Raw genomic sequence first — 27811 nt, forward strand, 5'->3', positions numbered from 1 at the left:
CTAACCTTATACATGCAGAGGTTCAATATATCCTTAGTAACTGAATAAATGGACCAAATAAACATCATCTGTAGGAAATGATACTGAATTTCACTCCACACTCTCTCCAGTCGCCTCGTCAATAACAATGTAGTTTGAAAAGAAATAAGCACCCATTTTCATTTTACAATTGCTGAATTCATCTCTTTCTTGTAGGCTTAGAATGAAAAAGACCACAGGTGAGGGCCACACCTCACTCATCTCTTGATCACCAACCTGGCCCGGAACAGCCCTCACTGAACACGCTCTGCATGTAAACTAACTCCATCCCCAGCTTTGCTCCTCATCTGCTGGCTGTGTGGCCTTGGATACGCCACTTTACCTCATTTCATGTCAGCTTTTCAATCTAGAAATTGGGAAAAATACCTTATGGAGGGGTGTGCTGCTTAAAGAGAAAATAAATGGACATTATGTATTTGTAAAAGTCTTAAGCAGTAGTTCCCAGACCTGGGTGTACACCCGAATCATGTGGGAAGTTGAAGAAGACTGGGAGTCTATTTTTAACAAGTTCATCAAATAATGCTATGTGGCGGGGCACTGGTTTGGCATTTGGAACCCTCTGATCCAAAGGGTTCTGATCCAAACCCACTACCAAATGTAAAGGATGAAAGATCAGAAAACTGCCTCTGGCCAAGCATAAGGAAAAGCTCAATAAAGCAGGTAATTCAATAATGCAAGTAATTTACTTGTAAGAATCCATCTGTTTCTCTCTTGGGACTTAAAATTATTTTCATTTTGATTTTTTAAATGTGGCTTCCAAACAATTATTTTCTCTGAATTGGCTCTTGAGGTAAATAGTCGCTCATGAAGGCTAGAGGATGTCCACCTCTGCTTTGAGATAAAGGTAAAGCAGATCCCAGAGAAACTCTCTCTATGGAGTTTCCTTTTGAGGCGATAAAAATGTTCTTGGAATTAGACAGTGGTGATGGCTGCGATCATACTACAAAGCACTGAATTGTGCACTTTTAAAAGAACTTTATGGTATGTGTATTTTAATTTTTTAAAAAATCTCTCACCTACCAGTTCTCATAAATTCTGAGTTAAAATCTACAGGGTGTTTCAGGACAGCAGTAAAAAAAAATTTTTTTTAATGTACTTATTTTATTTATTTTTGGCTGTGTTTGGGTCTTCGTTGCTGCACGCAGGGGCTACTCTGTTGTGGTGCGCGGGCTTCTCATTGTGGTGGCTTCTCTTGTTGCAGAGCACGGGCTCTAGGCGTGCAGGCTTCAGTAGTTGTAGCATGCGGGCTCCAGAGTGCAGGCTCAGTAGTTGTGGCTCATGGGCTCTACAGCACAGGCTCAGTAGTTGTGGCTCACAGGCTCTAGAGCATGGGCTCAGGAGTTGTGTGGCGCATGGGCTTAGCTGCTCCGCGGCATGTGGGATCTTTCCGGACCAGGGCTCGAACCCGTGTCCCCTGCATTGGCAGGCGGATTCTCAACCACTGCGCCACCAGGGAAGCCCAATAAGTAGAGTAAAATTTAAAGATAATTGCACTTAACCACATTAGGGCGTGACACGCTGCTGGAAGGGTCATAACCTCTCTTTTAATTCCAAGGAGCTCTATTAACACCATCCAACTTCCACCTCACCTTCTCCCACAAAAGCATGAGAAGGGTAATGCATGAGATCATCTGGAATTACTACCTCTGGAGTAGTGATTCTCAACCAGGGGCAATTTTGCTCCCTATGAGACATTTTTAGTTGTAACAACTAAGTGGGTGCTATTGGCATCTAGTAGAGACCAGGATGACAGAGCAGTGCCCAGAACAAAAATGATCCAGCCCAGAATGTCAGTAATGCTAAGGTTAACAAACCTTGCTCTGGAGCAGTGGTTCTCAAAGTGTAGGCCTCAGGCCACTAACAGCGCCACCTGGAAACCTGTTAGAAATGAAGACTACCAGGCCCTAGCTCAGCCCTACTGAATTACAGACTCAGGAACTGGGGCCTAGCAGTCAGCATTTTAACAAGCCTTCCAATTATGCTGATCAATACTAATGCACAGGAAACATTTCTTAGTGTTAAATTGAATGCAATCAAAACATAGGTGAAGTTTCTTGTCCAAAGCTACCCACAGTTAGTAGGAAGCAAAGTCAGGATTTGAACCCAGGTGGTCAAATTTCAGAACCTATACTCTTAACTAACATGTCATATTGGCCCTCAGTTGAAAAAAAAAAATTAAAGCTTTAAAAAATATACATGCTTTTGTATATCTGATTCCTTTATTCCTCCATTAGAGGACCTAAGAGTTAGGAAGGACAGAGAGAATGGAATGGGGGAGATACCACCCCAAAAATTATACTCTCCCTAATTGTAAACGCCAACATGCCATTTTACAGGCTGTTAAATATGAAAGTTACAAGGATATGTTAATGTTGCTGGGTTTCCCAGAAGAAATGTACTGAACCTGTGTGGTCATGATTCTTGCTCCACTTAGCTTCTTGCCATTAGTTGGCGGCATTCCAGATTCTTTCTGGTTTTTCAGTCTCTTAAACCTAGGAAAGAGCAATCTTTCCACGTACCATTCAAGAAATTAGGCTTGACAGGTGTAATAGGTAGGGCAGATTTTTGCGTCCGGAGGCTCAGCGGCCATGGCTCACAGGCCCAGCCGCTCTGCGGCATGTGGGATCTTCCCGGACCGAGGCACAAACCTGTGTCCCCTGCATCGGCAGGCGGACTCTCAACCACTGTGCCACCAGGGAAGCCCTAGGGCAGATTTTTCCTAACAGGTAAGAGTACATTTTGACTCAGAGGGTGGGGAGAGAGGTTAAGAGTGGAAACTTTCCAGCACATCCTGCTGAACTTTCTTACTGCATAAACTTTGATTCGGAATTTAAGCTTAACCCATCTTCCCTTGGTAGGATGATACTTTGTCTCTTAACAAGCATTCCTCTTTCAACAAAAATGGGGAACATTTGGTTCTTGGGCTAGTAACCTTTCTGATACAATAGCAATTTATCCAGCATTTGGGACACTGAGATGTTCCACAGAAATGAATTCTGCATAAGTGGCTAATAGGCATCCCTCTAAGTGCCTGAGTTGTTATTTTAACCATTTCTGGTGGAAGAACTTCTAATATGTACTATATACCTCTGATCTCAAACTAAATGCTGTGTAGTGAAAATAAACTTTTATTTGATATTCAGGATCGTAATTATGATCTTCGGTAACTGAATGTGGAGGCTCTTGATGTATACAAGGCTGTCAGCTCAAAGACTGCCCAGGCTGAACCTTCACCTCTCTGGTCTTCTCTGTCACTGACAGCTGCCTGCATTTTGCTGAATGTGGCAGTTACCTTCTCACTGGCTGTGTGCAAAGAAACTGCACAACCAAGTTGGCTAGAACTTTATGCAAAACAAATTATTCTAAATGGGGGTCCTTTCTTAGGAATGTATAGGATACATTTTCCCCCCTTACTTTTGGTTTTGGAATTGTGTTCAGCATTCATCTGGCCTTCAGCTATGAGGGGAGCTACTAGAGTGAATGCACATTTTCAGCTACCACAGACACGTTCCACATGAACATTTATTCTGCTTTTCTTTTTTAAGTATTAAAAAACATGTATTCTTGAACAGTGATTTGGATGGAAGTAGTATTCTGAGAAACTTTTTTTTTTAAGGATAATGAAGCTATTTTAGTATTATTTAAAATAAGAACAATCTTTAAACCGTATGAAGTGGGCAATAGGGGAGAAGCACGCCTTCCTGAGAAGGGTCCTCCGAGAAGGGTCTTCTCAGGGGCAAAGGCAGCAAGGGTGGGTGGGCAGGAGAGAGTGCAGGCCTGGACGTCAGCGGTGCTTCCTCAGGGCAGGCTCTGCAGGTAGGAGAGGTGGCTCTGGGGCTTGGCAGCTCCTGGCTGTAGTGGAGGGAGCTGGCCTGGCGGCCCGTGCCAGTGACTCTGGCAGGGGTAGGGCAGGGGTCAGCTGGGTAAAAGAAATGTGGGTTTGAGTGTCAGGAGGAGGTGGCCTTGGCTCTCAGGACTCAAGGGGGACGTCAGGCTGCAGGAGGCCCAGGCCCGGGAGTGCTGATCCGCCCCCATCTCTCCAGCGAGGCTCTGTGACTGTGCCCTGGGTGGGTGGGGGGTGGGGGGGGCCTCACAGCAGGGTGGGCGGCAGGCAGGGAAGGCTCAGGCAGGGCTGCTGTCAGGCCGGGGCTCAGTGTCCTCTTCTCGGAGGCGCTTGCACCCGGAGCAGATGCTTCTTCTCAGAGGCCCCGGCCTGGGCACAAAGACAGGGACCACTCCATTCCTCATCACGGGCCAGAGGAATGGAGCCGCCCAGGACAGCCTGGGCTCGAGGCTCTCAGACCTGAGAGGCCCGTCGAGCCTCCTTTGTCCTTCCTCGCATCGGCTGAGGGCCCTCAGCGCGGTCTCCTTGGCACAGGGGTCCAGGGACTCCTGGCTGGGCGGACACGGGGACAAGTTGCTTAGGCTTTCAACGGGGGCAGTACGGGTGTCCACCAGGCTCTGTCTCCTGTGTGGCAGGAGAGGCGGGTGTTCCACTGGGACCTCATCGTGAAACCGTTGCCATGGCCGGAAAACCCCAGCCCCGAGGGGGTGCGGAGGGGCGGCCCGCTGGGAAGGCGCCTCCAGCCCTGGGGCACCGAGGACCCGCGGACCGGGTAGTACTTCCAGTTGCGCAGGGCGGCGGGGAGCGGCCGCCTGCTGCGGAACCAGAGCCCGTGATCCTGGCAGCAGCGGCGGTAGCACAGGATTGGGCGCCCGGCCCGGCCCATCGGGAGGCAGGTGCCACGGGCGGGCCCGGTCCATGAGAACCATGGGGACCGGTGCTTCCGGGCGTGGGCTGGCTGCGTGGCCTTGGCCGTGCCCAGATACATGCTCAGGTAGCTGCCCATGCTCGCGGGTCAGCGGGGTCAGACCTTCGACGGGCTTTGGCTTCTGGACGGCCCCGAAGTCTGTAGACGCAAAGCTTACGGCGCTGAGGCGACTGTTGGCACCGTGGGACGGTTCGTGGGGCGTCGAAACCTCTGGGCACGAGGTGCTGCGCGCACCAGGCCGGGGCCTCGCGGACCCACCCGGGGCCTCGCGGACCCAGGGCCTCGCGGGGCACCGCTGTGTTCTGAGCACAGGGGATATTCTGCTTTTTATAACTAAAAGAACAAACCCAGCGTTTAACCTCAACTTTATTTTGAAACATTTCAATGTACAACGTTTTAAAATGTTTCCAAATTTTAGAATTGTATACCTTTGTTTGGACTCTGCCCTCCAGTTTTGTCATTGATAATCTCTTCCCCAGAAATTTTCCTGGATGAGCCTTCCAGTGAAATTTCAAAAAGCCTTTTTTTCTACAAAACCAGACTCCTTGACCTCTCTCTATAGCTGATAACCTGGATTATCTCTATTTTCTTAACATTTTACCAGATTTTAAATAGATGTGGCCATAGTGTGCTTCTGTTAGTACCCCTTCAAACTTCTCTCTGTGATTCTTCCTCTGTATTTTTATTAGCATTTCTCACCCAAATAACTGCACTGACCACCACCTTCTGGCAGATGCCCTTCAAACACACCTCTTTGTTTCCGTGACTCGTCTTTCTAGACTTTAAACAATGTAACCCTACTTCAGATTCAATGTTTCCTCATCTTTGCCCTCTTGCCTTTTTTTTCTAGCACTGAAGGAGGTACAGACTCAAAAATGCATATCTTCAGATCCTCAATCTTCTGTTTACAACCTCTGCCAAATCCATTCCTTCCACAGTATCAAAGAATGTGGTAATTCTTTCCTTTATCTCTCCCCTACCTAGTCAAACTTTGGCCACATTATGCAGCTTATCTGTTTCTTCTCTTCTCTAAAATGCAGCAGGGGAACCCATTTCCCCACTTAAGTCGGAACCCATTACAGTTGTAAGCTGTATGTTAACTATATATTATTGCAAACGATTTGAAATGCCAAGAATGCCCTAATACAAAAGTTACTGAATAGATCAAGCTCTATCTACCCTTGTACATATTCTGTTTCAGAAAACATAATTTGATTTGTGTCATAAGCCAAATTGTGAAAATCTCAAGACTATTTTCATTATGTTTGTTCCAACCAGCCTAGGACACTGGCCCTCTCAGCATTCCACCCAAATGTCCCCACACAGGGCAGTGATGTCTGTACTCTAGGGATCTAAGCTTATCGCCCAAGGCACCGCTAAACTGAATCTGTTTGGCATCTGTCTTACCTTGCACATTAATACAAATGCTGTAGTCACCTCCCTAAATAGATTAGTGCTGCATTCTAAAAGTGGTATTTAACGTTTTAGCAATGAGTAAAACGAAAGCTCCCCAAAGAAGCACCAGGTTTATCCTGTAGATACACACACAGGCACAACCCTGGAACTGACACCGCACTTAGGGAAACACACAAGCTTGGGTTTTACGTCCACCTGTACAAGAGGCTGCTAAAGGCACGACTGTTGGCATTAGAACGGAACACATATTTACATGCACATGTGAGAATCTTAGTAAGCATTTGATAATTTAAAATTAGAATGGCATAACGTTGCCCCCCAAATGTCGAGTCTCACTACACCTTCCAGACTTATTTTCACCTCGAACACCTTCCCTAGGCACCTCCACGCCGCTCACTTTCTCCTCTCCTATCGCGGAGGCCGGGCTGCGGGTCCTTCTCCTACCCTCCGCCCTCCCGGCAAGCCCTCTCCCCCCGCGCCCCGCGCCGCTCGCCCTCCAGGGCTGCGCTGTCCCGGCGAGCGGGACAACAAAGGCGGCAGCGTCGGGCCGGGGTCTCGGGTGCCCCTCCCGCCCCCCGGAGGCGCGGGGAGCCGCCTGGTGACAGCGCCGCCCGCACCCGTCCTCGGCCTCCGCCCGGCCCCGCGGGCCCCGCGAGTTTCCCTCGGACCCGGCCGGGCCTCCCGCCGTGGACTCAGCCCGCACCGGCGTCCCGGCCCCCGCCCCAGGCCCCGGATGTGACGGCACCGGCGCCCTCGGCACCCGCCCGGGGCGCGGGGAGATCCCAGGACGGCGGCCTGGGGGAGGGGGCCTCCGGACCGCGTCGCCACCTACCCAAGTGAGGAGGCTCTCGCACAGCTCCACCCGCTCCAGGGACTCCACGTTGAACATCTTCCCGCCCGGGCTCGCGGCCGCCCTGCCTCGCCAGGAAGCCCGCGGCTCGGCCCGGGGCTGCGTCCGAGGGTCGGCCTGCCCGTCCTCCGCCCGGCCGCCGACTCCGTCCGGAGCTGGCAGCGGCACCCGCAGCGTCACCGGCGCCCCTCCTCCTCCGGCCCGTCGGGACCGCGCGGCACCGCGCGCGCGCGCGCGCGCCCGCCCCGCCCGCGGACCTGCAGCCCCGCAGCCCCGCAGCCCCGCAGCCCCGCTCCCGCCGAGACCCCAGCCCGGCCCGAGCCGCAGTAGCCCAGCACTGCGCACGGCCGCGCCCGCCGCCCGCTGCGTGTCGCCCCCGCGCGCTCCCCGTCGGCTGGTCCCCGCCGCGCCCTCACGGAAGCGCGGTAGTGCGCGTGCGCCGTGCCCGCGCGCCCGGCCCGGAGGAGGCAGCCAGTGGTCGCCCGCGAGGGTGGCGGGCAGCCCCGGAAACAATCTGTGCCCTCGGTCACCGGGAGCTGGCGAGGTGTCCTCCACGGTGCAGAGGTACGCGCGGCCGAGCGCCGGCGGGGCCCCGGCCTGGGCGGGACGGCGGGGCGCCTTCCGCGGGGAGCCGGGCGGCCCCGGGCGCCGGCGCTGTGAGGCCGACGTGGCGGGCTCGGGTCGCCGAGGGCAGCCCGCCGCTCCTGCTCGGGCCGCGCGGACCTTGCAGCCCCGGGAGGCGGGGGTGGGTGTGCGGCGCCGGCCAGCCCGGGGGACCGCGACGGTTCCCGGGGCCTGTCCTTCCTTCCGCAGTGGCCAGGGGACCGGCCTCGAGCTGCCCCCGTTCCAGTGGCTGAACCTCTGCAGGGTTACCGATGAATCGTTAGGCGATACAGCATGTGCAGAAAAGTGCACACAACGGACATGCCTAGAGAGTAATTAGTAATAAAACAGGCAGGTAAAAACAAAGAGAACTGCCCGTACCTCAGGAGTTCCTCCAGCACCTCATGTTCCTTTCTGAGCATCGTTCCCTCCCTAGACTGACTTTTATGATGTTCACTTTCTTGCTTTTCCTTATCTCTTTACCACCTACGTATGCATGCCTAAACAACACAGTTTTTCTTTGCCTGTTGTTGAGCTTCAGTCAGTGGAATCATTGTGTTATTTTATAGCTTTGCATTCATAGTAAGTTTGTGTAGATCCATAGGTAATTTTCAGTGCTGTCTAGTACTCCACTGTATGAATATAACAGTATATCCATGCTACTGTTGATGGGCATTTTGCTGTTCCAGTTTGGAGCTAACTAAGAACAATGCTATAAGATTCATACCCCTAGAGACTAGTACCAACGTGTAAGTTTCTTTAGCGATATGCCTTGGAGTCCTGGGATTGTTGAGTTATAGGTTGTGCGTCACTTTACCAGATGATGCCAAACTTTTATGTGGGGTGCAACAAAGTTAACTTACCGGGACACACCTTTCTGTGGTTTGCAGTTCCTGGAGCCCCCTTTCCCTGTTAAGACTAGGTTTTGTCATTGAGCTATCAGAACTGCCAAGACAGCATTGAGTTTTTCATGATGCTTTTCAGAGTCCCAGTTAACAGATTTTTCATTGTGTGAATGTAGAAGATCTTACCAGAAGTCTTCTCAGTGGTCTTTTAAACATTATTCCCTACACCAAGGGCAGAGAAACCTTTAGAAGTGATAAAATGTGCCTCACCTGCCTTTGTTTGGTGCCTCTGGACCTTTGTCAAACCAGAGTTTCTACATTCCAAGCTAGGTTATCTCTGTAAGGATCCCTGGCACTTTAAGTGAACATTACCCTTGTTAGACATGTAAAGTCATCAAGTCAGCCTGATGCCCGTGTAACCTGTCTTTGGATGTGGAGCCTTGTTGGAAGGCCTGTAATGGGTGAGCACCTTCACGCCAGCTGTTCTGGTTTTTAGGACTTTGACACAGTTGACCTCAGCCTCCCTTCTCAGGTTTGATGGCTCACCCACAATGCATTTGTGCATGATGTGCAGTGTTCTTGAGATTTCATTACGTAGCTCCAGTTACTCTTCATGAAGGAAATTATATTAAAAACTTCTTGAATGTGTGTAATTGTCTGCAGAAGCCATGTGGCCATCATGTTTTTACATGAGTTTGGGTAAAAAGACATGGAGTTTCTCCTTTGAAGTTACGGAATTTCCCATATTTCCCTTATTTGTCTGTGTTGTTTTGATTCATTTTTCCTGAAAGCTTTGGAAAAGACCAAAGAGAGGTGAGTGGCACTTGTCTTAGCTGTCTCCTTACTCCAGTTAGTTGGAGGCTAATTCTCATCTACAGCTGTTTATCACATTCAAGTAAACAGGGGAGTGTCCTTCACCGTAGTGTGCCAAGTTTATCCAGTTTCCCAGGGAATACATACTTAGAGCTTAGATCAAAGCGAGCTTGAGATGCTACTTAGTGTAGCTGTAAGGAAGGCATGGCCACATCTTATCATGGTTCTGCAGATTCCTTGAGGGTTGTTAATAATAGTAATCAAAATAGTATAGCTTCCGTTAATTGAGAGCCTGTATGATGTACCAAGCAATATGTAAGTGCTCTACCTTTGTTATCATGAACTCCACAAAACTAGAGTGGTTTTGTGGGGGTTTTTGCCTAAAAAAGTGGTTGCTTGATATAGTTCAAGTTAATTTTATGTATTTTACACATGAGGAAGCTGAGACCCAGATTTTGCACAAGTACACAGTTGTCTGACTGCAAAGCTTATGCTTCTTCAATGTATTAAGCTACTCAGTAAGACTTAGCCAGCTAAGCAATAACAAAGCCAGTGCTGGAAATCACTCCCCCTTCTCTCAATTATCAATTTTTCTATCAATTATCAACACCGTTTGCAAGATCTATGGTGTTCTGTTTCTGTAAATCTCAAATAGTTAACAACAGAGTACTACTAACTTGTTTTCATTTGATAGGACCCTATGAAATAGATTAGATGCCATGTTTTATAAATTTAATAACCTTGCTTTGGGGTTTCAAGCGAGCAGCATTTAGTGCAAGGCCCCTGCAACATGTAAAATCCCCTGTGCGCTGCTCAGCGGGGTAAGAGGTAGCCAGCGCAGGCGCCTCCCTGTGCCAGTCACTGAGGTCTGCAGAGGGCACCATCAGGAAACTGGGAGGGTCTAGGGTGCTCTGTAAGAATGGTGCTGGGGAGATACGTCTTAAATCTTTGAGCACTGAAGTCTAATTTTCATCTCTGAAGGAAGGAAGCAGACACTGGCTTCTATTTTTATTGCTAAAGTAATACGTTCTTGAAAAGAATTCAGACTATAGAACTGTATCCTGGGAAAGGTGAGGATCTGGCTCTCCCAGGCCTGCTCCCCACTTGTAACCATTTTAACCTTTGGTTATTTAGCTTTCCTGCCTTTTTTTTTTTTTTTCAATTCCAGAAAGCTCTGAATCAGAGAAATGTAGTGGTGGAGGGAACTTAAGAAATCTTCAGATCCAGCTTTCATATTTTGCAGAAAATGAGGGGTCCTAAGAGATTAAGCGGGGTCCCAGTTGTGGTAGCAGAATTGGAGGTAAACTCCGGGGCCTGCATGCCATGCAGCGGGGCTTGGGCTTGCCTGTGCCCTTGGTCCAAATCAGCAGCATTGATTTGTTCCAGATGAGCAGAGGTTGGAGGACTGAAGTTCAGGTTGACATTGGAATTCATTTTCAGGATGGGGGTATAAGGTCAACTCCTCAAGTAGAAAATTTTATTTCTTTTTATTGTTTATCCCCTGTATTCTTAGATTGGCTTCTTTCCAAACTGAGGTGGTGGCATAATACCTCATTTTTGAGCCAGCAGCACCTGCAGTTCCTTTTTGGACTCCTGTGATAAGAAAAACTACTGGCGGAAGTTAACTACTGAAGCCCCGACAGGTTGGTCAGACACCATTAGTAATTATCCATGTGAGGGCTGGGATTTCCACATGGCAGGGAAGTGCAGCTGACCTTTCTGTTCCTCTCTGAGACTTACCAGCAGTCTCCTCCCTTCCTACCCTCTCTCAGCCTTCAGTGTCCTTCAGTTCTTCAGTGTCCTTCAATTCTAGTGTCCTTCAGTGACACTAGAATTTGTGGCAATAAAAAGTAACTCTTCATTTCAACAACTTTGGGAACTTTTGCTATAAAATGATGCAAATAACATTACATGGTCCTGCAATACTTAAAGTATCCTGGATCTCTGAGCTCTTGGATATGTGAATGAAGCAGCGTCTGAAGGGTGTAATTGGTAGAAGTATGTCTTTATACAGTAGAATATATATATATATATTTTGATTATTTTATTTTTTATTGAACTATAGTTGATTTACAATATTGTGTTTCAGGTGTACAGCAAAGTGATTCAGTGATATAAGCATATATATATATATATATATAAAATGTATAGAGTAGAATTTAGTCACATGATCACTGATTACACTTGGAAGGACATAGAAACAAATGTAACCCATTAAAAAAAGAAATAGTACAAAGTAGTGAAACAAATGTAACCCATTAAAAAAAGAAATAGTACAAAGTAGTGAACTCCCTAAATGTACAGCTAGGAGAAAATCCTCCGAACTGGATTCAGTAATTGGAGGCTGGGACTCTCCACACAGGATAACATTTTGCTGATCTCTGAGCAGATGCAAGTAGTTCTCACTGACAGGACTCCTGACAGCCACAGCATCTTCAATTTAAAAAGAGGAAACCTGACAACATAAAGATCTAGATTGACTACATGGCCCACCCCAAGATTACTTGAGGCTTTTTTCTTCAGTTTCATTTGGCAGTTCATTTGACTCTTCTTTTGAATAAGATACTGAGGTTAGAGCTCCTTCTCTGAGTTTCTGGTGTGTGCTTTCATGAGGGATACTTGAAACCTGTCATTAGAAAGTTCCTGATACATCAGGCCATTACCATGTGTAAAGCTGATGAAAGCCACCTTTGATCTGTTTGTTTGCTTAAGTTTCTTCCATGAGAGGTAATTTTCTTACTAGCAGCCAGTTCAGGTTCTTTTCAAAGGTGTTAGACTTTCACACTCAAAGTTTCCTTTTAACAGAAACTCACCTGATTAATGATGATATTGAATAAAACTGTTTTCAGTGCAGGACATTACATAAATACAGGTTAATTATGATTAGTCATGTATATTTAATTGAATTTTATTGCCTTTATTTCCCTTTAGGTGTCTTACAAGATTTTAAGTAACTTTAGTGTTTGCCATCAGAAAAAAGTAGGAATAACCTGTGATATTTGGACTCTGATGTGGTTGGACCATCTCCCCTCATATCTATAGAAATTGGGTATTACCATTTTCCTCTAGTTTAGTGTATGGGAGGGAGAGTTTCATATCCTCCCTTTTCTCTTCATAAGGAAATGCAGCCTCAGGGTGATTCCATATTCCAGGCAGTTCCCAGAATTCTGAACCATAAACTGAGCTTAGTTCCAAGTGAGGCTAATCGTTTTCCAAGCAACAGAATTTTCATTAATTCAAGTAGTCTCAGTATAGCTATAAATGTTCTCTAGCCTCCATGTCTTTTACTTTTCAAATTACTAACACCATAAGTAAGGTAAGTCACTCCTATTTAAACACATATTTGTTAGGTCCTTCTGTGTACAGGGCAGTGTGCCAGGTAATACAGGAATATTTACAGAAGAAGACAATATATTTCCTTCCGTATCCGTACATGGTACATTCCATGACGCACATTCAGTGCCATGAGGGAGAAGAGGGATGTGATCTATGTGGAGAATTTATTTGGTATTCAGGAATAAGAAAAGAGCAATTGGGCATGAGAAATGTCTTTTCTTCTTTAATGATTTTAAAGAACTCATTAATGGGGCATTCCCCACTGGAGATGTACTTAATGCAACCTACCTCAAGTGGGTGCTACAAAAAACTACATATATCAGAAGTCAGCTACATTTATATCGTTTTTATTAATATAATTCATTTTCACTGTGTCGTTTTTAATTTTCATCTTATCTCTTTTTCTTTTAGACCTGGAATGGCCAAATATCAAGGTGAAGTTCACAGTTTGAAACTGGATGATGATTCAGTCATAGAAGGAGTAAGTGACCAAGTACTTGTGGCAGTTGTGGTCAGTTTCGCTTTGATTGCTACCCTGGTATATGCACTTTTCAGGTGAGACTAAAGGACAAAAGAACTTAAATAATACGTATTTCCAAGGGCCACTGACTTTCTGACTGCTTCTAGTAATGTTTAATACTTAATATTAAAAGCAAGTAATAAAGCTGATTCACTTTGTTATAAAGCAGAAACTAACCAAAAAAAAAAAAAAAGCAAGTAATGAGTTCAGTGATTGTATGTATTTACTAAGGTATTTTATTTTCCACTAGGCTCTAAATGCTACTGTGTATTTTTCCCGTCATCAACTGTCTAGTCAAAAAAATTTAGATTTATCACCCATATTTTGAATAAAATGTTAATATTTTCTGTTGGAGTATCACAGTTTTAAAATGTAATTTTCATAATTGAATTCATCAACTTATAGGTGATATAATAGGTGCAAATATATTTTCAGTGTTTAAATGAAAAAAACTGGGACAAAAAAATCTTGGACAGTATGGAGGGATTAAGATTAGAATTTAAATTGCTGTTATGTAGGATTAAGTGAATTAATAAATGTGAAACACTTAGAACATAGGGTTGTTGAGAGGATTAAAGGAGTTAAAATATTTTTTTAAAATTACTGTTATAGAATCAGGAATACTATTTAAAGGTCTTAGATGTCTATGTACCAATAAACAGAGATAGGGTAATAAAGTAGAAATTTAAGTATTAACACATGGAGATAAATAAAATTTTGTATATATTGTTGAAAACAGAAATGACAAAAGTATAAAGTAGAAAAGAGATTACAGTAATTCCAAAAAGTACAGATCTGTTAGTTTCTTATAAAAATTATAGAAAGTATTATTAAACAGAATATGAGCATTCTCTTTTACCTCTGCATGGTTAGTTTCTTATTAGGGTGACATTATCTTGATTTCAGTAGAGTATTTTACACGGTACCTGGTGATGCCCTTGTGGACATAGTGGGGAAATGATGACCAGATGATAGCAGATTTAAGTGAGTTTATAACTGGTTGACAGATCATTCCCAGGAGTGCTGACTAATGTTTTAGTGTAAGCCAAAAAAGAAGGACACTGAATTGTTGCAGGGCTCTGCTTCTGAGCCTGTTCTTCTCATTTCTGTTAGCAACTGGGATGAAGAAGACAAAAGAAGCATGTTTGTTAAATTGTCAGTTGGGATGGATAGCTAATGTATTGGTACAACAGAATCAAGATTTAAAAATGGGTCATCCCATACATCTGTGGTCAGCTGGTTTTTGACAATGGTGCCAAGACCTTTCAGTGGGGAAAGATTTCAACAAATGATGTTGAGACAACTGGATAGCCACATGCAAAAGAATAAAGTTGGACCCATACTACATCATATGCAAAAATTAACTCAAAATGGATCAAAGATTTAAATGTAAGGGCAAAATTATAAAACTCTTATAAGAAAACATAGGAGTAAATCATGAAGATTCTTAGATATGATGCCAAAAGCATGATCAACAAAAGAAAGAATAGACAAATTGGAATTCATCAAAAGTAACAACTTTTTTTGCTTCAAAGAACTTCATCAAGACAGTGAAAAGTCATTTCACTGAATGGGAGAAAACATTTCAAGTCATATATCTGATCAGGCCCTTATATCTGAATATATAGAGAATGCAAAACTCAATAATAAAAAGATGAGTAACCCAATTAAAAAACGGGCGAAGGACCAGAATAGACATTCCTCCAGAGATATACAAATGACCCATAAGTATGTGAATAGATGCCTGACATTCTTAGTCATTCAGGGAAATGCAAATCAAAACCACAGTGAGATACAGCTTCATACCCACTAGGATGGCTAGGTCCAAAAAGTCAAATAATAACAATTGTTGAGGATATGGAGAAATTGGAACCCTCATACACTACTGGTAGGGGAGTTAAAATGGTGCAGCCAGTTTGGAAAACTATCGGTTCCTCAAATGAGTAAACATAGTGCTACCATATATGCTAGCAATTTTATTCCTAAGTATATATACCCATGAGAAATGAAAGCATATCTCCACATAAGAACTTGTACAGGAATGTTTACAGCAGGATTATTCATAATAGCCAAAAGGTGGAAACAGATGAATGGCTCCATCAATAGATGAATGGGTAAACAAAAGGTGGTATATGCATGCAATGGAATATTATTCAGCTTTAAAAAGGAATGACATACTGATGCACACATGCTACCTTATGGAGGAAACTTGAAAACATTGTGCTAAGTGAAATAAGTCAGACACAAAAGGCCATATATTTGAGTCTGTTCTTATGTCCACAATCGGAAAATCCATAGAGATAGAAAGTAGATTAGTGGTTGTGTAGAACTGGAGTTGGAGATATGGGGGCAATAACTAAAGGGTACAGGGTTCTTTCTGAGGTGATGAAAATGTTCTAAAATTGACGGTGGTGATTAATTACACCTCAATCAAGCTGTTTTAAAAATGGGTCATGACTAGGCAAATACCAAAAAAAAAAAAATCTGCTCTTTACCTATTAAGAATGGGATGCAGATATGAATTTATTGTCATTTGAAAGTATCCATGATAAATTGTTGAGTGAGAATTAAGTAAAAGGCACATGACAAAACCATAGGTCAAGTAGCCCATTTTGTTTAAAAAAAGGATTTTTATAAAATTAATTTTATTTAAAAATATTTTTCTTTTCCTTTATTTGTTTTTCTAATTTTTCTACTATGGATAATTATTACTTGTAAATAAAATATTTTTCCTCACAGACTGTAGTGATGTGAAGCCCAAAATAGAAGTTTCTATTAATAAGGCAATTGTATGTTTTAGATGCCAAAAACTTAACAGCATCAAGGTGTATTAATCAGAATAATCAGATAAAGGTCACATATAGATCATATTCAGTTTGGGTCAAGAATTTTAAATTGGAAAACATTCAGGGGAGGTTATCAAAATGGGTAAAGCTATGGAAACAAATCATATAAAAATGCCTGAAAGAACTGGGGCTATCCAGCTTAGGGGAAAAGACTGTAGGATGCAAAAGCTTTAAATACGATGAGAGCTTGTTTTGTTGAAGAAGAATTAGGTTAATTCTGTGTAACTTCATGGAGAGAACTAGGGTGTAAAGGACAAAACCTACAGATTTTTCCTTCTTATGTAGTGAAGGACCCAGTTCTTCCCTACCGTTTCTCTCCTGTGTCTCCTTTATATTTACACAGAACTCTTCACTTCTGGTCACCAAATGTGTGTGGGCTTTTCCCCTCCAGGCAGTTCTCCATGACACCAGCTGGGTGTCCCACAATTTAACTCAGTTCTGATACTGTCTGCCTGGAGATGGTGTCAGCTCCACAGGTTAAGGGCTCAGTCCCACAAGCCTGCTCGCCACCACACTTCATATGCCAACGGCAAGTAAGTCGGTCCCCAAGTCACCCCCAGCTTCTGTCTGATTTCTGTCCCCAGGTTACCCACAAGAAATCGGAGGTTCTCGTGACCCCCTCCTCAAGTTTGATTAATTTGCTAGGGCAGGTCACAGAACTCAGGGAAGCAGTTAGGTTTACCAGTTTATTAAAGGGTGTGATAAGGGATACAGATGCACAGCCAGATGAAGAGATGCATAGGGCGAGGTCCGGGGGGTCCTGAGCGCCGGAGCCTCTGTCCCCGTGGAGTTGGGGTGCGCCACCTTCCTGGTGTGGACGTGTTCACCCACCTGAAGCTCTCCGGACCACACTGCTGGGATCTCACGGAGGCTCCCTCACGTAGGCGTCATCGATTATTCACTCTGTTTCTGGCCCCTCCTCTCTCTGGAGAATTGGGGCAGGGGTGGCGGATGCTGAACATTCCAAGCTTCTAATCAGGACTTTGTCCTTCCGGGGAGCAGCCCTCATCCAGGAGCCCACCCAGAGTCACCTCATTAGAGCAAAAGACACTCCTGTCACCCAGGAACTCTGTGTGAGGGGCCAGGTCAAAGACCAAATCTTAGAATACAAGACCTTCAAGACCTTACAAGACCTTACAAGACCTTCAGGAACTCTGTGTGAGGGGCCAGGTCAAAGACCAAATCTTAGAATACAAGGTGCTCCTAGTACTCTTATCACTTAGGAATTTGCAAGTGTTTCTGGAGCTCTGTGCCAGGAACCAGGGGCAGAGACCAATATCTATTAATATATATTTTCTATTGTCTCATACCGGGCCAATAGGTGGAGCTAAATGATGAGATTTTGGCTTAACCTAAGATACAACTTTTCAAATGATATAAGGTGCTCCCCATTACGTGGATGTTGTCTTGAATCTGTCATATGATTGGATGGGAGGTCAGTTTAAGTTGCTGTCCAGCTGTTCAGATTCAAATTCAGTTGGCAATTGTCATCCTGCTACTTTAGCTGAAGTATTCAATTAATGAGTTAGGGGAGGGGTAACATGCGTACTAGAAGATTCAAACAAAGGAACTTTTTGTCTCTTTTCTGTAATTTCTTTGATGTCTGTAGTCATTATAATTCATCCTTTGTTTCTATTGTGGTAACATATCCATAACATAAAAGTTATCACTTTAAGTGTACAATTCATTGGCATTAAGAACACTCACAATGTTGTGTAACCATCACCACTGTTTATTTCCAGAACTTTCTCATCATCCGAAACAGAAACTCTACCAGTTAAATAATAACTCCTTATTTCTCCTCCCCCTGCTCCTGGTAACCTTTATTCCACCTTCTGCCTCGAGAAATTAGGCTATTCTAGGTACCTCATAAAGTGGAATTAGACCGTGTTTGTCCATTTGTGTCTGGCTTATTTCATTTAGCATTCTGGCATTTTCATTTAGTAATGCATGCAAGGTTCATCCATGCTGTATCATCTACCAGAATTTCATTCCTTTTTATGGCTGAATAATATTCCATTGTATGACGAAATTGAGCTATTTGTAATGAGGTGGATAGACCTAGAGTCTGTCATACAGAGTGAAGTAAGTCAGAAAGAGAAAGACAAATACCGTATGCTAACACATATATATGGAATTTAAGAAAAATAAATGTCATGAAGAACCTAGGGGTAAGACAGGAATAAAGACACAGACCTACTAGAGAATGGACTTGAGGATATGGAGAGGGGGAAGGGTAAGCTGTGACAAAGTGAGAGAGTGGCATGGACGTATATACACTACCAAACGTAAGGTAGATAGCTAGTGGGAAGCAGCCGCATAGCACAGGGAGATCAGCTCCATGCTCTGTGACCTCCTGGAGGGGTGGGATAGGGAGGGTGGGAGGGAGGGAGACGCAAGAGGGAAGAGATATGGGAACATATGTATATGTATAACTGATTCACTTTGTTATAAAGCAGAAACTAACACACCATTGTAAAGCAATTATACCCCAATAAAGATGTAAAAATATATATATGTTCCATTGTATGTATATACCACGTTTTGTTTATTCATCTGTTGATGGATATTTAGGTTGTTCCCACCTTTTGGCTATTTTGAATGGTGCTCTGTGAACGTTGGAGTACAAGAATCTGAGTCCTTGCTTTCAACTGGAATTGCATGATCATGTGGTAATTCTGTGTGTAACTTTTTGAGGAACCTTCAGTCTGCTTTTCACAGCAGCTGCTCTGTTTTACATTCCCACCAGCAACGCACAATGGTTCTAATTTCTCTACATCCTGGCCAACAGTTGCTACTTTGTGTTTTTTTGATAGTCATCCTACTGGGTGTGAAGGGGTATCACACTGTGGTTTTCATTTGCATTTCACTGATGACTAATGATGTTGAACATCATTTCATGTGCTTATTGGCCATCTGTATGACTTCTTTAGAGAAATGTCTATTCAAGTCCTTCGTGCATATTCGAATTAGGTTGTTTGCTTTTTTGTGTTTGAGTTATTTCTATATTCTATCTTAATCACCTATCAAATATATGATTTATAAATATTTTATTTCATTCTGTTGGTTGTCTTTTTATACTCTTGATAGTGTCCTTTGATGCACAGAATTTTTAAATTTTGATGAAGTCCAGTTTATCTATTTTTTCATTTGTTGCCTGTGTTTTGGTGTCATGGTTAAGAAATCATTGCCAAATCCAAGGTCACAGAGATTTCCCTCTGTGTTTTTTTCTAAGATTTTTATAGTTGTAGCTCTTAAGTTTAGGTCTTCTATCCATTTTAATTTTTGTATATGGTATGAGGTAAGGGTCCGACTTCATTATATTTGCATATGGATATCCAGTTTTTCCCGCACCATTTGTTGAAAAGACTGTCCTTACTCCACGGAAGGGTCTTGGCATCCTTGTCAAAAACCAATTGACCAGGGACTTCCCTGGTGCGCAGTGGTTGGGACTCTGTGCTCCCGATGCAGGGGGCCTGGGTTCGCTCCCTGGTCAGGGAACTAGATCCCACATGCATGCCGCAACTGGGAGTTCGCATGCCATAACTAAGGACCCTGCCTGCCGCAACCAAGACCTGGTGCAGCCAAATAAATAAGTAAATAAATATTTTAAAAAAAACAATTGACCATATATGTGAAAGTTTATTTCTGGTCTCTATGGTCTGTTCCATTGGTTTTATACGTTTGTCCTTATTACCAGCACCACATTGTTTATACTATAACTTTGTGGCAAGTTTTGAAATCAGGAAGTGTCTTACAACTTTGTTCTTATCTTTCAAGATTATCTTGGCTATTTAGAGTCCCTTGAGGTACCATATAAATTTTAGGATGGGTTTTTCTATTTCTGCAAAGAATGCTGTTGGGATTTTGATAGGGGTTGCACTGAATCTGAAGATAGATCACTTTGGATAGTATTGACATCCTAACTATGTTGTCTTCCAATCTATGAACATGGGATGTCTTTCCATTTATTTGTGTCTTCTTTAATATCTTTCAGCAATGTTTTGTAGTTATAATTAATTTCTTTTTAAATCTTTTCTATTTGGTCTTCCTTCTTAAGCCATTAATAATAGCTACCATGTGTTGACATACCAGAAGCCAGTCAAAAGGGTCTGGTAGGCAGGTTAACCTATGAACCACATGCTTGCATATTTGTAAACTTTGATTCAAACTTCCTTTCCCGACCCACGCTTTGGGTATCATTGCTTTCCTCATCTCAGAGGTTCCTGGCTCTTTTCCAGGGCTACATATAACTTAACTGGTTTGACAGTTTTGGTTTCTCTTTTCAGAGAACTTAGAAGGACCATAAATCGTTGATAAATACACTAACAACACATGTCCTTCTGTTTCATAGCAGAGCCACTGTTTTCCTTGGCATCTCACTTCAGACCTGCTTAGTGTCAAATGCCATCATTTTCTCATAGCTAAGGTGATCATATTGTTAAAGAACAAAAATTAAACCAAGTAAATTTGAAGATCTAATTGGCTTTACTAAGCTATTCATGAATCAGGCAGCACCCCATCCAGCAAGTAGAGAGATATTTCCGGGAGTTGTATGAAATAGAAGGTTTTTATAGGCAGAAGGAGGGTGGGGCAAGGAAGTTATTAGCAAAAGAAAAGTTAGGATTATTTCAGGCCAAGGCTGCTTCTTCTGGGGGAAGGAAATGGCAGGGGTCTTATCATGCAGGTTACCTCCTTGGTACTGACCAGGAAACCCCAGATTGACCAATTCAGATGGTCCTGGGGAAGGTGGGAGCTGCAGTTGGGCCAGGTGTGAAGTCTCGGTTTGGTGTCATAGGCTTTAGCACAGGTGATGCCATTTGAGGCCTGAGGTTTTCTCTATAACAGTATGTTCCTGATCTTCTAATCTAGCTTTCAATCTATCTTGATTAGATTTCTAGATTTTTGGTTCTGTACTCAAAGTTGCCAGTCACAATTAGCTACCTGAGCTACAGGCCATGTTTAGCATCTTGGGCTGTTTGTTCTTGTTCTTTGGCTATACTTTGACTTTTCTAATATTCTACTATCAGATTTAAGAATTTTATATCTTCTCTTTTATGGAAAGAGACCAAAAGAAAGACCTTCCAGTCACATGGTTTACATCAATCCTCAGAAAACCATGACTGTTTTTTTCCAGTGAAAAGGGAATGGTTTTTCATTGTCAAAGAGCTGAGAATTTCCAGTTAGCTGGGTGTTTCCTGGTGTGTAAATAGGCTGGTTCCTGGGCTGTTCCTTGATAGATTGTTTTTCCCATAGAGTAGCTTTCTTTCACTGATTCATTTATTCAGTCATAAGAATGTAACATTTTAAAATAAATAATCCACCAAAATTTAAGGTGTTTAAACAGAATTCAAGTAGTTTCATTACATTTATGTTGAGCTTCTGATTAGATATTTGACTTTAAATTGTTTTTATGTCGTCTCTGAACTAATGGTTATATTTTTTCGGCTTTCTTTTCTAAAATTTAAATTTTTTACTAAAAATTAAATAACCCTGGGATGGATTTCTTTAATTTTCCTTATCCCATTAGAATATTGATTTAGAATTCTTATTGCTGTGCTATATTGGGTCAGCTAGAGAGTAAAGGCTCTTCTATAGATTAATAACACCGACACTGAGTAGACTTAAAATATTGCTGTTAAAGAGATTTAGGTTTAGAAAAAACTTCTGTAGCCAAATGAAACTAAACTGATTCAGATGTAAATCTTCACCCCTGACCCTACCAACCTAACCACTGCTTCTAGTTTTCAGTCCTCACTTCAGGCATCCCATCCTTTTATATGGACCTCTAACTTCCTGCCTTTGATTCTTCATTTTAATTGTTAATGTTAAGAGATTAGTGGTATCATAGGTTTGGGCTTTTCTACATTATACATTTTAGGTTTTGTTTTTCTCTGTCTCTCTCACCTCATAGGTGAAAAGTTGGGAGAAGGACCTAATCAGATATGGAAAAGTGTTCAAATACATAATAATACAAGAAATCTTACAAAAGAAATAAACGTGTTATATTATATGTAAGTCTGAAATTACATTCAATCCCCAAGGTACTAGGCCTCTGGATTTCATCATTTGCCAGTTAAACCTGAAATGAGCCGATAATCAGTGATCTCAGAATAGCCTAGAATGTCCAGTCCTACAGTTGGAGTACAGTTGTAGGCCATCATTTACATTTCTTATGTTGCTAGTAGTCTAGGTCAAAAATTAGACCCATAAGGAAAATGGATTCATCTAACAATATTTTATATTAAAACCGTATTATAATTTATTCAGCAGAAATGCACATCAAAACATTCACCCAGAAAACCAAGAGCTAGTACGGGTGCTTCGGGAACAACTTCAAACAGAACAGGTACTGTTGTGATATAAATCTGTGCATTTGTATGAGGAGTACATGTTATCACTCCCCTTGCATAAGAAATTGCGATGATGTATCAATAAATTACTTTTTGGAAGCATGTGCTTCTTTCCTGCTTGGAGTTACCTTTATTATTCTATTGATTGTACATTTTCAGATTAAGCAAATGACTAGTCTTAATCTAATTAAGATGTTTTCATGAATTTAGTTTTAACTTGCTTTAAAAGACAACAGTTTTCCTATTATTTACTTGTGAGGAAATAATTACTGTCTAATTGGCTTTAATGAAATGTAGTGGAAAAACTACTCTTTCTAAAATATATTCCCGGGCTTCCCTGGTGGTGCAGTGGTTAGGAATCTGCCTGCCAACACGGGGGACACGGGTTCGAGCCCTGGTCCAGGAGGGTCCCACATGCTATGGAGCAACTAAGCCCATGTGCCACAACTACTGAGCCTGCGCTCTAGAGCCTGCGAGCCACAACTACTGAAGCCCGCGCACCTAGAGCCCGTGCTCCACAACAAGAGAAGCCACCGCAATGAGAAGCCCGTGCACCGCAATGAAGAGTAGCCCCCGCTCGCAGCAACTAAAGAAAGCCCACGCGCAGCAACGAAGACCCAATGCAGCCAAAAATAAATAAATAGATTTAAAAAAATAAATAAATAAAGTATATTCCCCTAAGACCTTCAAAGAAATGACTATAAGGGATGGCTTTTTTTCCTTTTCTTTTTCTTCAGTGATCAAAGTTGTTAAAACTACTTAGGCAAAGAAGAAAACTTTTCTCCTCTGCCTCTTCTTTGCTTTTAACCATACGGATTCCCTAAGAACCAGAAATGTAATATATTTTATGAAAGCTGGTTTAAGTAGGTCATTGTATACCTTCATGCTGAGATACCTAATATCAAAAAAAAAATTAAAAATTGATTGTCTACCCACCAGTCAAATTTTAATTCCAAAGAGGGTTTTTATGATTTATCCATTCACCAAATATTTATTGAACATCTACTATATGTCAGACATTGTTCTGGGCATTGAGAATTCATTTGTGAACTAAACAGACAAGAATTCTTGCTTCATAGAACTTAAATTCACTGATGCAAAAATGGTTTAAGCATATTAGTGGTACTGTGTTCCAGAGCTCTTGTTATCAATAATTCATGCTGGCCTGGTGTTTTATAATTTACAAAGTGATTTCACATACAACTATCTCATAATCTTCAGACATGTAACGACTATCAGGAATGTATGAATGAAACAGATGTTAAAAATAGAAGAAAGCTAACACCTGGGGAGTAGTTTGACATTTCTTATTGTTCAGCTAATGAATGCATGAGCTCAGCCTGTGTTACCCAGAATAACTTACTCTTTCTAACAGAGTAACTCCTGAGTTAATCGGCTTTTTATCTTTGGATATATCTTTTTATCTTTATCTTTAGACTGTGTTCAGGAAGGAAGGTAGAGACCATGCAGTTTAGGCAGAACAACACTGGAGCCTCATAAGTTTCTCAAACTTGTAAGACCTTAACTAGTGCACATCTAAAATTTGAGGATTACACAGTCCTGACTGTATTGTTAAGTATCTTTTAGCATGAAGGTGAATTTTGAAAAGACTGTGTGTGTCGTGTCTCAGTATGCACTTGTCTTCTCACCAGGATGCACCTGCTGCTGCCCGACAGCAGTTCTACACTGACATGTACTGTCCGATCTGTTTACATCAAGCTTCCCTCCCTGTTGAAACAAACTGTGGACATCTCTTTTGTGGTAAGCAAACAATGCTGTTCTTGGTGAAAGTGACTATTTAGACCAAGACCCGTGTGTGTGCACAAGCCGGATTCCTGATTTTCTCTCTGTCACGTTTTGTATTTTGTGAGTGGGGCAGATTGCTTCTGAGATCCTGCTCTTGTTGTCAGCCACTTTTATTTAGTGTCCGTAGTTCAAAGATTAAAAAGACTGGTTATTCAACCCCCCAATAAACAGAAATGTGTTTCTTTGAATAGTGAGTTAAGGATATCTGTACCATGAGGGAGTCACTGAATTCCTCATTTTCATCGCTTTCTGGTGGTTTCATTTATTACTCCTCCTTCCCAAGGCGGCAGTGTTCTTCTCCCAAGGACCTTGCCCAAGACCTTCCCTTGGCTCTGCCACCTCTTTTTCACTCTGAGTCGGTGCAGAAGTTCTTACCTCTCTTCCTCCGGGACTTCCAGAGGCTTGGGAACCCTAGAACACGTAGAGGGATGAGAAGGGACGTTGATGTCGCACTAACTTAGTGTCAGGAAGGGGTGCTATCCACCCCTGGGCATCTCCTGACCTTCCAGGAAGAGTCACAGAGAGTGATGAGACATACCGCATAGCCACTGCTGGCTGTGGTCACGTGAGATTGGCAGGAGTCGGTTATTATGGGCCTGCTGTGTGCTGGACGCAAAATACTCCATCTCATCCCAGCTCACAGGTGAGGAACCCCGAGGCTCAGCAGTGCTAAGAAATTTTACAAACGGCAGCCCAGCTGCAGACGAACAGAGCTAGGTTTTAAACCTGGCTCTGACTTCACAGCCTGTGCGCAGTTCTGTTGGGCTGGCCAAAAAGTTCGTTCGGGGTTTCCCATAAGATGTTACCAAAAACCCAAACGAATTTTTTGGCCAACCCAATACTATGTGAATGGTGGTTTATACAACTACTCTCTCCTTAAGGTTTATCTCATCATTAGACCTATTTTTTATTGGTAGTATTTCTTTCCCTTCGAACAGCTGTATGCAAGATAGGGTGCTAATTGCTCCCAAACTGTACTGATTTAACATGTAGCATACAGTGATTTGTACTTTGCTTTCTCCCCTTTGTATCTTTTGTCTAAGAGTCAGAATTCCAAGGTATACAGTGTTACTGTTCATGCTGTTGGGGGTGAAATAAAGTATCTGGAATCCATTCCATGCTATGCAGGGTTTTGTATACCTTGTGCCCATTTAGTCAGTACTGACCAATCCCATCATTGCCTCATCCATGAATTTCAACCTCTTCCCTCAGGTTTTTGTCTAAGTAACTAACAAATTACAAAGCACTATTTCGGTGTCTATCCTTAATTATCTGTTGGAAGTGCTAGTGAGCAGCCAAATAATGAAAGATCAGGTGCTGGGGCAGGGGATTAAATGGCCATCAGAGAAAGCAGACGTTCCCCCTCAAACCTCTGGCCGACGTTCCTTATCGATTGTGGACTTGCTCTGGGTCTGGCTGTGCCTCGGCCGTCCCCTAGCACAGCACCCGAGGCAGGGGTTGGGAATCAGTGAGGTCTGGCAGGCTGGGCGAAGTCTATTTGCCAGCCCAGGCTTAGGTGATGCACTGTGTGGATAACCTGGTCAGTTGAAAGATGGCTGTGCTGTGCTCTTGGTTTTACCTCTGGGTCTGGGGTAATAGGGTAGATTCCTTCCGATATCCTGCTCTTCTTGTCGGGACACTTTTATTTACTGTCTGTATCTTCAAAGGTTAAAAAAAAACAAACAAACTAGTTATTCAGCTTCTTAATAAATAGAAATGTGTTTCTTTGAACAGTAGTTCAAGGATACTGATACCATGTATATGAAGAGCCTTTCAGCTTAGCTCCATGTGTGGAACTACAGTTCTGTTCCTTTACAGCAAGTCAAGAATAACAGCAGCAACAGACTTCACCTAACTTGCATTTGTAACCCACATTACTTTATGTAATTCCCCGGCAGTCTTATGAGGTCTTATTCTCATTTTACAAATAGACAGATCTAGAGAGATTGTGCCCCGGATTCAAGTCATTGAGTCATCTCTCCCACCATCCTAGTTAAGGGAAAGCATCAGGCACATCACAGCAGATGTGTATGACCTGAAGTGTTTGATTTGCTGGACCATAGTTTTCCAGTGCAGGCAAGTGGCCACTACATAATTTGCAAACCAAGGACACCTGTACTCCAATCTGTGGAAAAAGTTACGGAATTAAATAAATTAACATATGTCAAAACACAGTGGACTTTGGGGTGAAAAGGTAGTAGATAAATCTAGGGCATCATTACAGATGGTAATAATACTAACATATTTATGATCAGTTTTGCTTTCATATGGTTTCTGTATGAAATTAGACCGCTCAAAGTATTTAGTAAATATTATCGAATTAACACAGCACCCTGAGAGCAGGAAAAGATATCAGATACAGATGGTTTAGCTTTTTAAACTTGTCTTTAAATCATCGAACCAGTTTTTCCCCGCAGTCACTAATGGTCAGGTTGGGCGGCCTTGGCTTCAGCCAGTGGCCTGCTCACCAGTTGCCTCGTGTACCATTATTTCTGCCTCTGGGATTTGTTCCTGCCATCGCAAAACCCAGAGTGTCCTCGCTCCTGTCTTCTGCCTGTCTAATCTTACCACCCCTACAAAGTTGGGTTCAAATTCTGTACACCTTTTGTACTGAAATTTAATATTACACACTTCAAGATGTAACTACTTTCTGAGTCATGTAAGTATGTTACCTTGGTCCCCTCAATTTGATTGAAGGAGCCAGGAAGCAGTTAGTTCAGATTCACAGTGGAACCTGGATGATCCGAGAAATGGGGGCCTGCAGAGAAGAAACTGAATTGGCTCCTTAAATATCAGCCAGTATTTAAAAATACTCCTTCTTCATTTGTTACTGGTCTGAACTTTAGTGCCTATACACTTAGTGCACCTACCACCACTTTTTCAGGTCTGTAAATCCTCTCTCTAGGCTGTGTTTACCTGTTTCACTGCTCATCAATGCCTTCAAGAAGAAAAATCAAATCCATCCAGTACAAAAGTTGATTCAGTTACTTAACTGGATTATGAACTTTGTTAGGGCAGGAAGCGTGAAATCTTTGTATCCTTTGGCTCCTTTGTGCATACTACCTAATTACTATTATTGACACTTAAGTGACTTGGTTTTCTAAACTTTAAAAAAAATGGAAGTTGTGTTTCTGTAACATATATATCAAATTTGCAACAGAAAATTTATAGTGTGATTTGTTGGTTGTCATATGTACAGTAATGTTCAATTAATTACTGTTTTATTTATTCACATAGGAAATGCAGTATTTTCTATTAAGCCTCATAGCATTGAAGCAGTTAATGCATGCTTGCTTTTGATTGTAAAAATGCTTGTATCTTAACAGGTAGTTTAAATTAAAATATTTCTCAGTGGCTGGGAATTGTTATTAGATTTGAATTTGCCTTAAGACTTGGTTGGATAAAGTAAAAAAACATTTTAAAATAGGTGATGCTGTTAAAATATTTCAAATATATGAAACTTTCCCAGGATATATGGACTTAACAACATCAATATTAATGTTTTCTTCCCATTAGGTACCTGCATTGTGGCATACTGGCGATACGGTTCATGGCTTGGGGCAATCAGTTGTCCAATCTGTAGACAAACGGTAATGTTTGTGCCCAGAAAAC

The 27811-nt window shown here is 42.7% G+C and overlaps 2 protein-coding genes across 10 annotated transcripts in view; one reads left to right on the forward strand and one right to left on the reverse strand.

Annotated features, from left to right (window-relative positions):
* HOOK3 (hook microtubule tethering protein 3) overlaps positions 1-7246 on the reverse strand; it is a 126068-nt gene extending 118822 nt beyond the window's left edge. For both annotated transcript variants that reach the window (XR_009517908.1, XM_060001429.1), the window contains exon 1: positions 7060-7246. Coding sequence is in view for 1 of the 2 variants with exons in the window: in XM_060001429.1 (XP_059857412.1) it covers positions 7060-7116 (57 nt within the window). In the remaining variant the exon portion in view is untranslated. The remainder of the gene's footprint in view (positions 1-7059) is intronic.
* Positions 7247-7331: 85 nt separating this feature from the next.
* Positions 7332-27811, forward strand: part of RNF170 (ring finger protein 170) — a 30180-nt gene continuing 9700 nt past the window's right edge. Inside the window, exons 1-6 of one of the 8 annotated variants that reach the window (XM_060001434.1) lie at positions 7520-7641; positions 10852-10981; positions 13086-13229; positions 22311-22389; positions 24046-24154; positions 27716-27789. In XM_060001434.1, coding sequence (XP_059857417.1) covers positions 13093-13229; positions 22311-22389; positions 24046-24154; positions 27716-27789 — 399 coding nt within the window. In that variant the 5' untranslated portion in view covers positions 7520-7641; positions 10852-10981; positions 13086-13092. Of the gene's footprint in view, positions 7642-10851; positions 10982-13085; positions 13230-22310; positions 22390-24045; positions 24155-27715; positions 27790-27811 lie in introns of all 8 variants that reach the window. The other 7 variants (XM_060001435.1, XM_060001438.1, XM_060001440.1 and 4 more) reach the window with 7 other exon arrangements.

This window comes from Delphinus delphis, chromosome 21 (assembly GCF_949987515.2).
Source record: "Delphinus delphis chromosome 21, mDelDel1.2, whole genome shotgun sequence".
Classification (NCBI taxonomy): domain Eukaryota; kingdom Metazoa; phylum Chordata; class Mammalia; order Artiodactyla; family Delphinidae; genus Delphinus; species Delphinus delphis.